This window comes from Bombina bombina, chromosome 6, assembly GCF_027579735.1.
Source record: "Bombina bombina isolate aBomBom1 chromosome 6, aBomBom1.pri, whole genome shotgun sequence".
Lineage (NCBI taxonomy): Eukaryota > Metazoa > Chordata > Amphibia > Anura > Bombinatoridae > Bombina > Bombina bombina.
This window is the reverse complement of record NC_069504.1, coordinates 1,086,792,067-1,086,805,372: the sequence shown is the minus strand read 5'-3', so window position 1 is coordinate 1,086,805,372 and position 13,306 is coordinate 1,086,792,067. Positions and strand designations below refer to the sequence as shown.

At 40.7% G+C, this 13,306-nt stretch overlaps 1 protein-coding gene across 1 annotated transcript in view; it reads left to right on the top strand.

Moving 5' to 3' along the window:
- Positions 1–13,306, top strand: part of AGK (acylglycerol kinase) — a 204,290-nt gene that overhangs the window by 28,453 nt on the left and 162,531 nt on the right. The window contains 2 exon segments of the mRNA XM_053718997.1: positions 145–184; positions 3,699–3,778. Coding sequence (XP_053574972.1) covers positions 145–184; positions 3,699–3,778 — 120 coding nt within the window.

Genomic DNA, 13,306 nt, shown 5'->3' with positions numbered 1-13,306 from the left:
TGCACATTTTGTTAATGGAAATAAATTAGAAAGTTGTTTAAAACTGCTGCTCTATTTGAATCATGAAAGTTTAATTTTGACTTAAGTGTCCCTTTAATGCTAACTATATTCAACACCAATTTCTCTCTCCTTTTTCTGTTGCAGTGATAACATGTTGAGGAGGGCTGCATGCCAGGAAGCACAGGTAAAATGTATAACCGGTAACCATTTTATTAAACTCTACTCACATACAAAGGGTTAAATATTTAAAATAGTAAATGAAAATAAAAAATTGCAGCAATTCTTTGATGGATAATGTTTGCGCTAAGATAATGTTATATGTGCAGAATTATATAAAATCATTTTTTAGGTTTACTGCCCCTTTAATTGCTGTGCACCCCAAGTTCATACTAGAAATACTTGTAGCCCCTCATTTGATGCACCAAGGGGTGTACTTTCTGCAAATGTGTGCTTTGTGTACCCCATTTTAATTTCTCAGGTGGCCAGAACTGTTTAATTGCTGAAAACAGTACAGTAAATTCTAAAATGCTGTTTTTGATCTTTTATCAAATTGACATGCCTGCAATAAAACAGTGTCATTTTTCTTAATTTCTGCTTATTTCAAACAGGTTACCTACTACAAATATTTATCCACACAGGTTTTGATGATAGAGCTTAGGAAAATAAAATTACATACTATTATTTTTTGAGTCAGGAGTAAAAAAATACACTTTTTTTCACATTTCAGGTGCTATTTTTTAAACCTGATGAAACATACACAAATAATAATCCCTTAAGGACCAAGGATGTACAGGGTACGTCCTGCAAAAACTGTCACTTAATGACCAAGGACGTTACTCTACGTCCTCAGGGTTTTCAAGCGCTTTTAGCGTATTGCAGTGATGCCTCGATATTGAAGCATCCTGCAATACACTTTCTTAAGCATCCAATGCAGAGAGAGACACTCTGTGCCCTCTCTGCATCGGCCTGCGATGATGCTGATCGTTGGTGGAAAACATTGCAGGGAGGTGGGCGGGCGGCCCATCGCTGGGAACTGGCCGGTGAGGGATCTCATTTGCTGGTGCGCGCGCGCGACCACTTCACAAGAAGTGGTGGGAGAGGGAGGGGGGAATAATGTTAGGAAAGGGATCTGGGAGGGGGTAGGGTATTGAGGGAGGGCAGCTACACTACAGAAAAAGTTTGATTTATATAAAAAAAAGGGCAAATTTTATTGAAAAGTGGGTACTGACAGACAGCTGTCAGTACCTAAAATGGTGGCAAATAGTGAGAGGGGGGAGTGTTAGCTGTTTGGGGGAGCTCAGGGAGGTTGGGTGGTAAGGGGGGATCCAACACTGCAGACAATATATAATTTAAAAAACAAAAAAAATAAAAAACAAACAAAAACCTTTTATTTTTATACTTGCAGACTTTCTGCCAGTACTAAAGATGGCGGTGACAATAGTGAGGTGGGGGAGAGAAGTGAGCTGTTTGAGAGGAGTCGGGAGGGATCAAGGGGTGGGATGTGTCAAGTGGGAGGCTGATCTCTATACTAAAGCTAAAATTAACTCTTCAATCTACCTAATTAACCTTCACTGCTGGGCATAATACAAGTGTGGTGCGCAGTGTTATTTAGCGGCCTTCTAATTACAAAAAAGCAATACCAAAACCATATATGTCTGCTATTTCTGAACAAAGGGGATCCCAGAGAATCATTTACAACCATTTTTGCCATAATTGCATAAGCTGTTTGTAAATAATTTCAGTGAGAAACCTAAAGTGAAAAAGTTAGTAAAAAAACTGAACAATTTTTTTTTATTTGATCGCATTTGGCGGTGAAATGGTGGCATGAAATATACCAAAATGGGCCTAGATCAATACTTTGGGTTATCTACTAAATAAATATATATATATATATATATATATATATATATATATATACATGTAATTGGTTATTCAGAGATTCCTGACAGATATCAGTGTGTTAAAATGTAACTTATGCAAATTCTGAAAAAAATGGTTTGGAAATAGCAAAGTGCTACTTGTACTTATTGCCCTATAACTTGCAAAAAAAGCAAAGAACATGTAAACATTGAGTATTTCTAAACTCAGGACAAAATTTTGAAACTATTTAGCATGGGTGTTTTTGGTGGTTGTAGATGTGTAATAGATTTTAGGGGTCAAAGTTAGAAAAAGTGTGTTTTTTTTGTTTTGTGTTTTTTTTCATCATATTTTATAAAAAAATTACCGTAAATTATAAGATACAAAGAATCTAATGGTATCTTTAGAAAGTCCATTTAATGTCGAGAAAAATGGTATATAATATGTGTGGGTACAGTAATTGAGTAAGAGGAAATTTACAGCTAAACACAAATACCGCAGAAATGTAAAAACAGCCCTGGTCCCAAACGGTAAGAAAATTTGAATCTGCTAGGTCTGCTGAAAAAAAGAATATATCGTTTGTATAGTTTATTCACACAAACTTTACTTCTAAAAGTGTTTAAACGTGAACTGCAAGAAAAAGCTCAAAACCAGCTTAGCACACAGGTGGAAAATGGCTTAGCACCCAAAGGGTTAAATTTAAAACATATTTATTTTGTATGCTTATCATTTGCAATGTATTGTTTAATTGCTGTTCTATACTGCAGATACATAAAGAAAATGTGTTTTATGTCCCTTTAAATATCATTAAGGAAGCACTTGTTATTTTATGAATATTTAATATAGCTATAAGGCAGGGCTTGACAAATTTGTTCAAACTTGCCCATTCTCATGAGCGGATTGGCCCACACTCAACATGAAATCGAGTGATATCATTGGTAAAGAGGCACCACTGTAGGTATTAGAGAGAGGACTAAAAAGGATCCAGCTGCCCCAGCTTTTATAAGGTATATAGTGATAGTTTATAACCACCAGTGCCAAAGTAAATAAAAGTGTTATGCCAAGCTGAACACAAGATTGGCAAAATACAAACAATAATTGTAGCAAAATAACAATATTTAGCATATAGAAAACCTGGATCTTTCTGTGTTAAAGGGACATATGAAAGCTAAAAAGATTTAACCCTTTGAGTGCTAATGACTCTGAGCCGTCACAGAGTTTCTCACTCTGGTGCTATTGACGGCTCAGAGCTGTCATGAGCACTCTCCACCCTCGAGGGAAATCTGGGGGCTCCTAACCGCTCCTACCCCGGCGATCGTGCCTGTAGAGTGACAGGCATCGCCGGGGCTTTACGTGATGCGCGGTGACGTCACTGCGCAACTTTATTTATACTTAACAATGTTAAGTATAGGAGGAGAGGGCATGCTGCTTAGAAGCCTTTATCTCACCTTTCAAACAGTGTAAGTCTTGGGGGTCTGTAAGAAAAAAAAATAATTAAAAAATGTTTTTTAAAAAAAATTAAAAAAAACCTTAGAAAATATTTAGCACTCAAAGGGTTAAAGGGATAATGTACTCAAGCAAGTAACTTATAACAATTAATTGTATAACAAGCAACTGCAAAGACACAAATTTTAAATGGGCTGGTCTCTTAACACCCCCCCCCCCTCACACACATGCACAACAGATTGCCAGAGCCATATGATTGTGCATCAAGTATAATAAGTTGCAGATTTTTTATGTGTAGTTTTATCTTCAGATTTTTCTATCAAATAGTCATTGTCTCCTGTTTCTAATATAAAGATTATTTTACTTTACCAGCTGATAACATTTCTCCTTATTAGGTTTTTGGGAATGAGCTGATTTATCCCAATATGGCAGTAAAGAAGGCAACAGTATTCCTAAACCCAGCAGCTTGTAAAGGGTACGTACATTTCTGTATTGACTAAGTTCTAAAAGTGCCATAGAATGACATTCAGATAACCTCGCCTTACCGTATGCTCTTTAGTAAATATCCTTTTGGTAAATGCGGAACATAAACAGTAAAGAACTCACCAGGGTCTTGTAAAACTGGAGTAAGACTGAGATTGTAAAATTAATATTATTTTGATTTATTGTTTTTTTTTTCTTTCCTATGGCATGAAGAGTCCACTACGTCATTCCAATTACTAGTGGGATATTCAACTCCTGGCCAGCAGGAGAAGGCAAAGAGCACCCCAGCAAAGTTGTTAAATGTAACTTCCCTTACCCATAACCCCTAGTCATTCTCTTTGTCAATGGAGGAAGTACAAAGATGGTGTCTGAAGATCCTTTTATGTGTACTTTCCCCTGCAAGCAAGGATTGGGGCTATGCTGTGTCCATGTCAATCTCTTTAGTAAGAGTAATGGTGGCTCTTAGCAGTTAGAAAGTGGCAAGGTTGTCTTTGCTTTATTTCTAACATTATTGCTACCCCTTTATAGAAAGCCAGGGTTGGTTACTCTGTTCTTTCTTTTTCTTAAGGTCCCTGATAGAGAGTGGAGTGTCTATCACACCTAAGATGCTGTTCCTGAGCTGAATACACAGGTAAGTGCATTTGCCTTTTAGGTACTGAAGGACAGCACTTTGGGGGTTAATTCCTTTAGTGGATCTATTATTGGGACAGTTTTAACCTTAGGTTGGGTTAACTGTTTGGGCAGTTTTTTTGGCAGGCACTGGCATGTGAGCGTTAAGGGGTTAATTCCTTTATGTGACTTATGAGAAACTTATTATCTTAAGAGGCTGGGCTGGTTTTAATATTGCTTTATTAGACAGCAAGGTTTTTTGGTCCTTATTATATAAGAGGGTATATTATATAAAGAGGTTTATAGTGCTTAAATTTTTTTTGTATTTATTTCTCAGTCAGAAACGAGCGCTTTTACTGTGGCACAGTTTCTTTTCAGAGTTCAATCACGTGACGCTCTTCAGTGGATGGGATGCATGAGTAACTCCTTACAGTTTATATCAAGGTTCTGGTGCGGTAAGACTCCTCAGCTCGCTGAGGTATAGAGGTGTTAGTTATAAAAATTTTTTTTTCAAATTTACAACTCTGTCTTTTTTATTTCTCCTACATTGGTGTGTCCGGTCCACGGCTTCATCCTTACTTGTGGGATATTCTCATTCCCTACAGGAAGTGGCAAAGAGAACACACAGCAGAGCTGTCCATATAGCTCCCCCTCTGGCTCCGCCCCCCAGTCATTCTCTTTGCCGCTCTGAACAAGTAGCATCTCCACGGGGGTGGTAAAGAGTATGTGGTGTTAGTTGTAGTTTTTTATTTCTTCTATTAAGAGTTTGTTATTTTAAAATAGTGCCGGCTTGTACTATTTACTCTACAGCAGAAAGTGATGAAGATTTCTGTTGAGAGGAGTATGATTTTAGCACCAGCAACTAAAATCCATTGCTGTTCCCACGCAGGACTGTTGAAACCAGAGAACATCAGTTGGGGGGAACAGTTTGCAGTTTAACTGCTTCAGGTATGATCAGTCATTTTTCTAACAAGACCATGTAATGCTAGAAGACTGTCAGAAATTCCCTCTGGGATAGGTAAGCCATTTTTTCTTAGACTCTGTATAAAATGATGGCTTATATTTAGGGCTCTATGCTGGTTGACACTATTGTGGGCTTTAAAATCGATTGCTTTTTAGCATGTTTTTCACTATAAATAAGGTGTTTTTGCAGACTTTAAAACACTTTTGGGGTTTAATTTCGGCCTGGCACTTATTTGGACACCTAAATCTAGTCAGAAAGGCCCCTCCACTCTGGAATGAAGAGGGAGGAGGCCTCATTTTCAGGCCTCAATTGCGCAGTTGATTTTGCCTAGGCAGTCCATGCAGCTTCATGTGGGGCATCAGAAAGGACTCCAGAGAGGCTTATTTCCTACTAAAATAATCCCTAAGAAAAGGCTACAGGGGAAGCTGGGGCTAGTTCTGTAGTGTGTTAACCGGTTAATAACTGTTATTAGCTCCGGTTTGGGCATTAAGGGGTTAATTGGTCTGAAAATGTGTGTGCAATCTTTTCAAAGCATTAAGGCTCTGTGGTGAAAATTTCTTGTTTTTTTGATGTTTCAGTAATAATGTGTGCTCTTTTATTATTTAAAGAGACAGTAATGTTTTTGTCATAAATAATTTTGATTGCATTGTAGTTCTGTTTAAGCCTGTCAAACATGTCTGCATCTTCAGATAGACTATGTTCTGTATGTCCAAAGGCCAAGGTGGTTCCCCCGTTAAATTTATGTGTGCAATGTGCCATAGCGTCCAACAAGCTTAAGGACAGTACAATCGCACTTAAAAATATAGCCCAAGATGATTCTTTAGCTGAAGGTAGTGAAGATAGCTTGCTTTCCTCTCCTTCTGTGTCAACACCAGCTATGCCCGCGCAGGCGATGCCCAGTACATCTAGCGCACCAATTGCGATTACTATGCAACAATTAGCATTTTTTATCCAAACTGCCAGCCTTTCCTAGGAAGCGTGATTGCTCAGTTTTAAACACAGACAATGAGCAAGCAGACGCAGAGGATAATTTATCTGTAGTGCCCTCACATCAAGCTGACTTGGTGGTGAGGGAGGGCCTGTCTGAGGGAGAAATTTCTGACAGGAAAAGTTTCTCAGCAGGCAGAGCCTGATACCATAACATTTAAATTTAAGCTAGAACACCTCCTAGCTGCACTTGATGATTGTGATCCTTTGGTGATCCCAGAAAAATTGTGTAAAATGGACAATTTCCTAGAGGTCCCAGTACACACTGATGCGTTTGCGATACCTAAGATGGCGGATATAGTGACTAAGGAGTGGGAGAAGCCAGGTGTTCCTTTTGTTCCCCCTCCTATATTTAAGAAAATGTTCCCCATTGTTGACCCCAGAAGGAACGCATGGCAGACGGTCCCTAAGGTAGAGGGGGCAGTTTCAACGTTAGCTAAGCGCACAACTATTCCAATAGAGGACAGTTGCGTTTTCAAAGATCCTATGGCTAAAAAATTAGAAGGATTGCTTAATAAAATTTTTGTTCAGCAAGGTTTCCTTCTTCAAACAATTTCGTGCATTATTCCTGTCACCACGGCGGCGTCTTTTTGGTTCGATGAACTAGAAAATTTGCTCCAGAAGGAGACTCCATATGATGAAGTCATGGACAGAATTCACGCACTGAAGTTGGCTAATTCCTTTATTTTAGATGCCGCTTTTCAATTAGCTAAATTAGCGGCGAAAAATTCAGGTTTTGCAATAGTAGCGCGCAGGGCGCTTTGGAACTGTTCCAAAAGCAGAACAAGGACTGGGTTTTTACTCAAACCTGTTTGTAGTTCCCAAAAAGGAGGGAACGTTCAGGCCAATTCTGGACTAAAAGATCCTAAACAAATTCCTCAGAGTTCCATCATTCAAAATGGAAACAATTCGAACAATTTTACCAATGATCCAGGAGGGTCAATACATGACTACCGTGGACCTAAAGGATGCATACCTGCATATTCCGATCCACAAAGTTCACCAAGAATTTTTACAAAGGTGTTAGGATCCCTTCTAGCAGTGCTAAGGCCAAGGGGCATTGCGGTAGCACCTTACCTAGACGACATCTTAATTCAGGCGTCGTCCTTCCACAAAGCGAAGGCTCATACGGATATTATTCTAGCCTTTCTAAGGTCTAACGGGTGGAAGGTGAACGTAGAAAAAAGTTCTCTGTCCCCGGTCACAAGGGTTCCCTTCCTGGGAACAATAATAGACTGAGTAGAAATGAAAATCTTTCTGACGGAGGTCAGGAAGTCAAAACTTTCAAATGCTTGTCAAGTTCTTCATGCCATTCCTCAGCCTTCTGTGGCTCAGTGCATGGAGGTAATCGGTCTAATGGTTGCGGCAATGGACATAGTCCCTTTTGCCAGAATTCATCTAAGACCTTTGCAACTGTGCATGCTCAAGCAGTGGAATAGGGATTATGCAGATTTGTCTCCCCAGATACAAATGGACCAGAAAACCAGAGACTCGCTCCTCTGGTGGTTGTCTCAGGATCACCTGTCTCAGGGAATGAGTTTCCGCAGACCAGAGTGGATCATTGTCACGACCGACGCCAGTCTCTTAGGATGGGGCGCGGTCTGGGACTCCCTGAAAGTTCAGGGTCTATGTTCTCGGGAAGAATCTCTTCTCCCGATAAACATTTTGGAACTGAGAGCGATATTCAATGCGCTCATAAGATTTCAGTCGGACATCATGACGACTGTAGCATACATCAATCATCAGGGAGGAACAAAGAAGTATCCAAGATCATCAAATGGGCGGAGGATTACTCCTGCCATCTATCTGCAATTCACATCCCAGGAGTAGACAACTGGGAGGCGGATTATCTGAGTCGTCAGACTTTCCATCCGGGGGAGTGGGAACTTCACCCGGAGGTTTTTGCCCAGTTAACTCAACTATGGGGCATTCCAGATCTGGATCTGATGGCGTCATGTCAGAACTCCAAGGTTCCACGCTACGGGTCCAGGTCCAGGGATCCCAAGGCGACATTGGTAGATACCTTAGTGGCGCCTTGGTCGTTCAATCTATTCTCCTCCCCAGGCTAGTAGCTAGGATCAAACAGGAGAAGGCTTCGGTAATTCTAATACCTCCTGCGTGGCCACGCAGGACTTGGTATGCAGACCTGGTGAATATGTCATCGGCTCCACCATGGAAGCTACCTTTGAGACAGGACCTTCTAGTACAAGGTCCATTCGAACATCCAAACCTAGTTTCTCTGCAACTGACTGCTTGGAGATTGAACGCTTGATTCTATCTAAGCGTGGGTTTTCGGAATCAGTTATAGATACTCTGGTTCAGGCTAGAAAGCCTGTAAACAGGAGAATTTACCGTAAGATATGGCAGAAATATCTCTATTGGTGCGAATCCAAGGGTTACTCATGGAGTAAAATTAGGATTCCAAGGATTCTTTCCTTTCTCCAAGAGGGATTGGAGAAAGGTCTGTTAGCTAGTTCTTTAAAAGGACAGATATCTGCTCTGTCCGTCTTGTTGCACAAACGTCTGGCAGCCGTGCCAGATGTTCAGGCGTTAGTCAGAATCAAGCCTGTCTACAGACCTGTGACTCCTCCATGGAGTCGAAATTTAGTTCTTTCAGTTCTTCATGGGGTTCATTTGAACCTTTTACTTTCCATAGATATTAGGTTACTATCTTGGAAAGTTTTGTTTTTGGTTGGTATTTCTTCTGCTAGAAGAGTTTCTGAATTGTCTGCTTTGCAGTGTAATTCACCCTATCTGGTGTTTCATACAGATAAGGTAGTTTTACGTACCAAGCCTGGTTTTCTTCCAATAGGAATATTAACCAGGAAATAGTTGTTCCTTCTCTGTGTCCTAATCCAGTTTCTAAAAAGGAACGTTTGTTACACAATCTAGATGTGGTTTGTGCTTTAAAATTCTATCTAGAAGCAACAAAGGATTTCAGACAGACATCTTCTTCGTTTGTCGTCTATTCTAGTAAGAGAAGAGGTCAGAAAGCTACTGCTACCTCTCTTTCCTTCTGGCTAAAAAGCATCATCCGATTGGCTTATGAGACTGCTGGACGGCAGCCTCCTGAACGAATGGGCATTCAAGAACGAGGCTTCTGTTGAACAGATCTGTATGGCAGCGACTTGGTCTTCACTGCATACATTTGCAAAATTTTACAAATTCGATACTTTTGCTTCTTCGGAGGCTATTTTTGGGAGAAAGGTTTTCCAAGCAGTGGTGCCTTCCGTTTAGGTTACCTGACTTGTTCCCTCCCTTCATCCGTGTCCTAAAGCTTTGGTATTGGTTCCCACAAGTAAGGATGAAGCCGTGGACCGGACACACCAATGTAGGGGAAAACAGAATTTATGTTTACCTGATAAATTTCTTTCTCCTACGGTGTGTCCGGTCCACGGCCCGCCCTAGCATTTAGTCAGGTTTAAAATTTAAATTTTTTTGTACACTACAGTCACTACTGCACCCTATGGTTCTCCTTTTTCTCCTGGGGGGTGAGCCAGAGGGGAGCTATATGGACAGCTCTGCTGTGTGTTCTCTTTGCCACTTCCTGTAGGGAATGAGAATATCCCACAAGTAAGGATGAAGCCGTGGACCGGACACACCGTAGGAGAAAGAAATTTATCAGGTAAACATAAATTCTGTTTTTGCTAATGTCAGTTGCTTGTGGCTGATTTATTTACTGGATTGGTGAATTATTATTATTTTTATATTTAAGATTTGAAAATCAATTTTATGGTTTTGGATCCAGACCAAATTACAACTATTTCCTTTGATAAATGTTTGCTTTGTCTGGAGGCCCAGGTTGTACTGCCTGTGCAATTTTGTGCAACTTGCTTATCTAAGAGCCTTAAGTTTAAAGGCAAATTACTGCCTTCTGATCCATATGTGTCTCAGGACAATGCTGTTCAGGAAATGCCTCAGCTTTCTCCTCAGACGTCCCAAGCTCTGATTGTCTCACATGTAGTGTTTATTTGCCTGGAGATTTTACTGCGCAGATAACTTCTGCGGTGTCGGCAGCTTTATCTGCTATCCCTATTTCGGGTAAGTGTAAGAGGAAATCTAAACATATTTCTGCTGGTAAGGTTTCTGACCCCTCTAAATCTGCTTTGGTCAACCTTTCCTAACTGTTTGATGAAGAGGATACTTCAGTAGCTTCGGAAGGTAAAATCTCAGACTCTGACATGATGGGGAAAATTCTTCAGAATCTGAAGAAGTTCATTTCAGATTTAAGCTTGAACATCTCCAGTTGCTTCTGAAGGAGGTTTTAGCTACTTTGGACGACTCCGCACCTTTGGTTGCTGTCAACCCTAAAAATTCTGCTAAACTTAATAGAGTTTATGATTCTCCCTCATCTGTGGATGTTTTTCCTGTTCCAGACAACATGTCTGAAATTATAGCTCAGGAATGGGATAAACCAGCAGTTCCTTTTTCCCCTTCCTCTGTTTTTAAAAAGATGTTTCCTGTTGCTGACTCCATTCGTGACGCATGTTGCACTGTGCCTAAAGTAGAAGGAGCTATCTCTACTCTAGCTAAGAGAACTACCATTCCTATGGAGGATAGTTGTTCCTTTAAAGGGCCACTAAACCCAAAATCTTTCTTTCATGATTCAGATAGAGAATATAAATTTAAACAACATTACAATTTACTTCTATTATTTATTTTGCTTATTTTTTTAGATATCCTTAGTTGAAGAAAAAGCTATGCACATGGTGAGCCAATCACACGAGGCTTCTATGTGCAGCAACCAATCAGAAGCTACTGAGCATATCTAGATATGCTTTTCAGCAAAGAATATCAAGATAATAAAACAAATTAGATAATATAAGTAAATTAGAAAGATGTTTAAAACTGCATTCTCTTTCTAAATCATGAAAGAAAAAATGTGGGTTTCATGTCCCTTTAAGGATCCTATGGATAAGAAGCTAGAGGCTTACTTAAAAAAGATGTACATCCATCAAGGATTACAGTGGCAACCTGCGTCAAGTATTGCTACGGTTTCAGGTACAGCATCTTATTGGTGCGGTGCCCTGTCTGATCTGATATCAGAAGAGACTACGATTGAGGAGATCCAAGATAGGATCAAGGCTCTTAAATTAGCCAATACCTTTATCTGTGATGCCAACATGCAGGTAAATAGACTGGGAGCTAAGATGTCTAGCTTCACTGTCCTAGCTCGCAGAGCTCTGTGGTTAAAATCTTGGTCAGCTGATGTATCTTCAAAGGTCAAGCTTTTGGCTTTACCTTATAAAGGTAAAACCCTATTTGGTCCTGGTCTGGTGGAAATCATTTCAGAGATTATGGGTGGAAGGGATCTTTCCTACCTCAGAACAAGAAGAATAGACCTAAGGGTCAACAGACTTCTATTTTTTTGTTCCTTTCCCAACTTTAAAGGACAGAAGTCTTCCTCCTCTTCTTCCAGACCAATCCAGGTTCTCTTGGATATCCAGCCAGCCTTGGAATAAGGGAAAGCAAAACAAGAAGCATTCCACTGATTCTAAATCAGCATGAAGAGACTGCCCCCGATCCAATTTTTGATCAAGTGGGGGGCAGGCTTTCTCTTTTTCAGCAACCTTGGATACGCGATGTCCCAGATATGTGGGCTGTAGACATAGTATCCCAAGGTTACAGAATAGGATTCAAGTCTTGCCCTCCAAGGGGCAGATTTCTCCTGTCAAGACTATCCTTAAATCAAGTAAAGAGGGAGGCCTTCTTAAACTGTGTAGAGGACCTATTCTCCCTGAGAGTGATTGTTCCAGTTCCTGTAGAGGAACAGGGACAAGGATTCTATTCAAATCTCTTTGTGGTTTCAAAAAAGGAGGGAACTTTCCGTCCCATCCTAGACCTAAAATGCCTCAAAAATTTTCTCAGGGTTCCGTCCTTCAAGATGGAAACTATTCGTTCTATCCTTCCATTGGTTCAGAAAGGTCAGTTCATGACGACTATAGACCTGAAGGACACATATTTACACGTTCCCATTCACAGGGATCATCGCCAGTTTCTAAGGTTTGCCTTTCTGGACAAGCATTTCCATTTTTTTGCACTTCCGTTTGGTCTTTCCACGGCTCCCAGAATATTCACAGAGGTTCTGGGAGCTCTATTGGCAGTGATGAGATCCCAGGGAATTGCTGTGGTGCCTTATCTAGATGACATCTTGGTTCAGGCGTCATCTTTTCAACTAGCAAAATCTCATACAGAGATGTTGTTGTCTTTTTTACATTCCCACGGGTGGAAAGTGAATCTGGATAAGTGTTCTAGTTCCAGCTACAAGTTTCCTAGGGACAATCATAGATTCCCTGCCCATGAAGATTTTCCTCACGGACATCAGAAAATCCAAGCTTCTTGCCTTTCTCTCCAGTCTGCTATTTGTCCATCAGTGGCTCAATGCATGGAAGGGATTGGTCTCATGGTGGCACCCATGGACATCATTCCTTTTGCTCGGTTCCATCTGTGACCGCTGCAGCTTTGCATGCTCAGTCAATGGAACGGAAACCATTCAGATTTATCGCAGAGGATAAATCTGGATCCCCTAACAAGAGGCTCTCTCGTGGTAGATTTCACAGGAACATCTGTCTTGGGGCACTTGCTTCCTGAGACCATCCTGTGTGATTGTGACTACGGACGCCACCCTAGGTTGGGGAACTGTTTGGGGTTCTCTAAAGGCTCAGGGCCTGTGGTCTCGGGAAGAGTCTTCCCTTAAACTTCTTGGAATTGAGAGCAATCTTCAATGCCTTGACAGCTTGGCTTCAATTATCTTTAGTCCGGTTTATCAGATTCCAGTCAGACAACATCACCTCAGTGGCTTACATCAACCACCAGGGAGGAACTTTGAGTTCCTTGGCCATGAAGGAGGTGACTCGCATTCTGCAGTGGGCGAAAGCTCACGATTGTCTCCTATCTGCCATCCACATTCCAGGAGTGGACAATTGGAAGGCGGATTTTCTGAGCAGACAGACTTTTTAT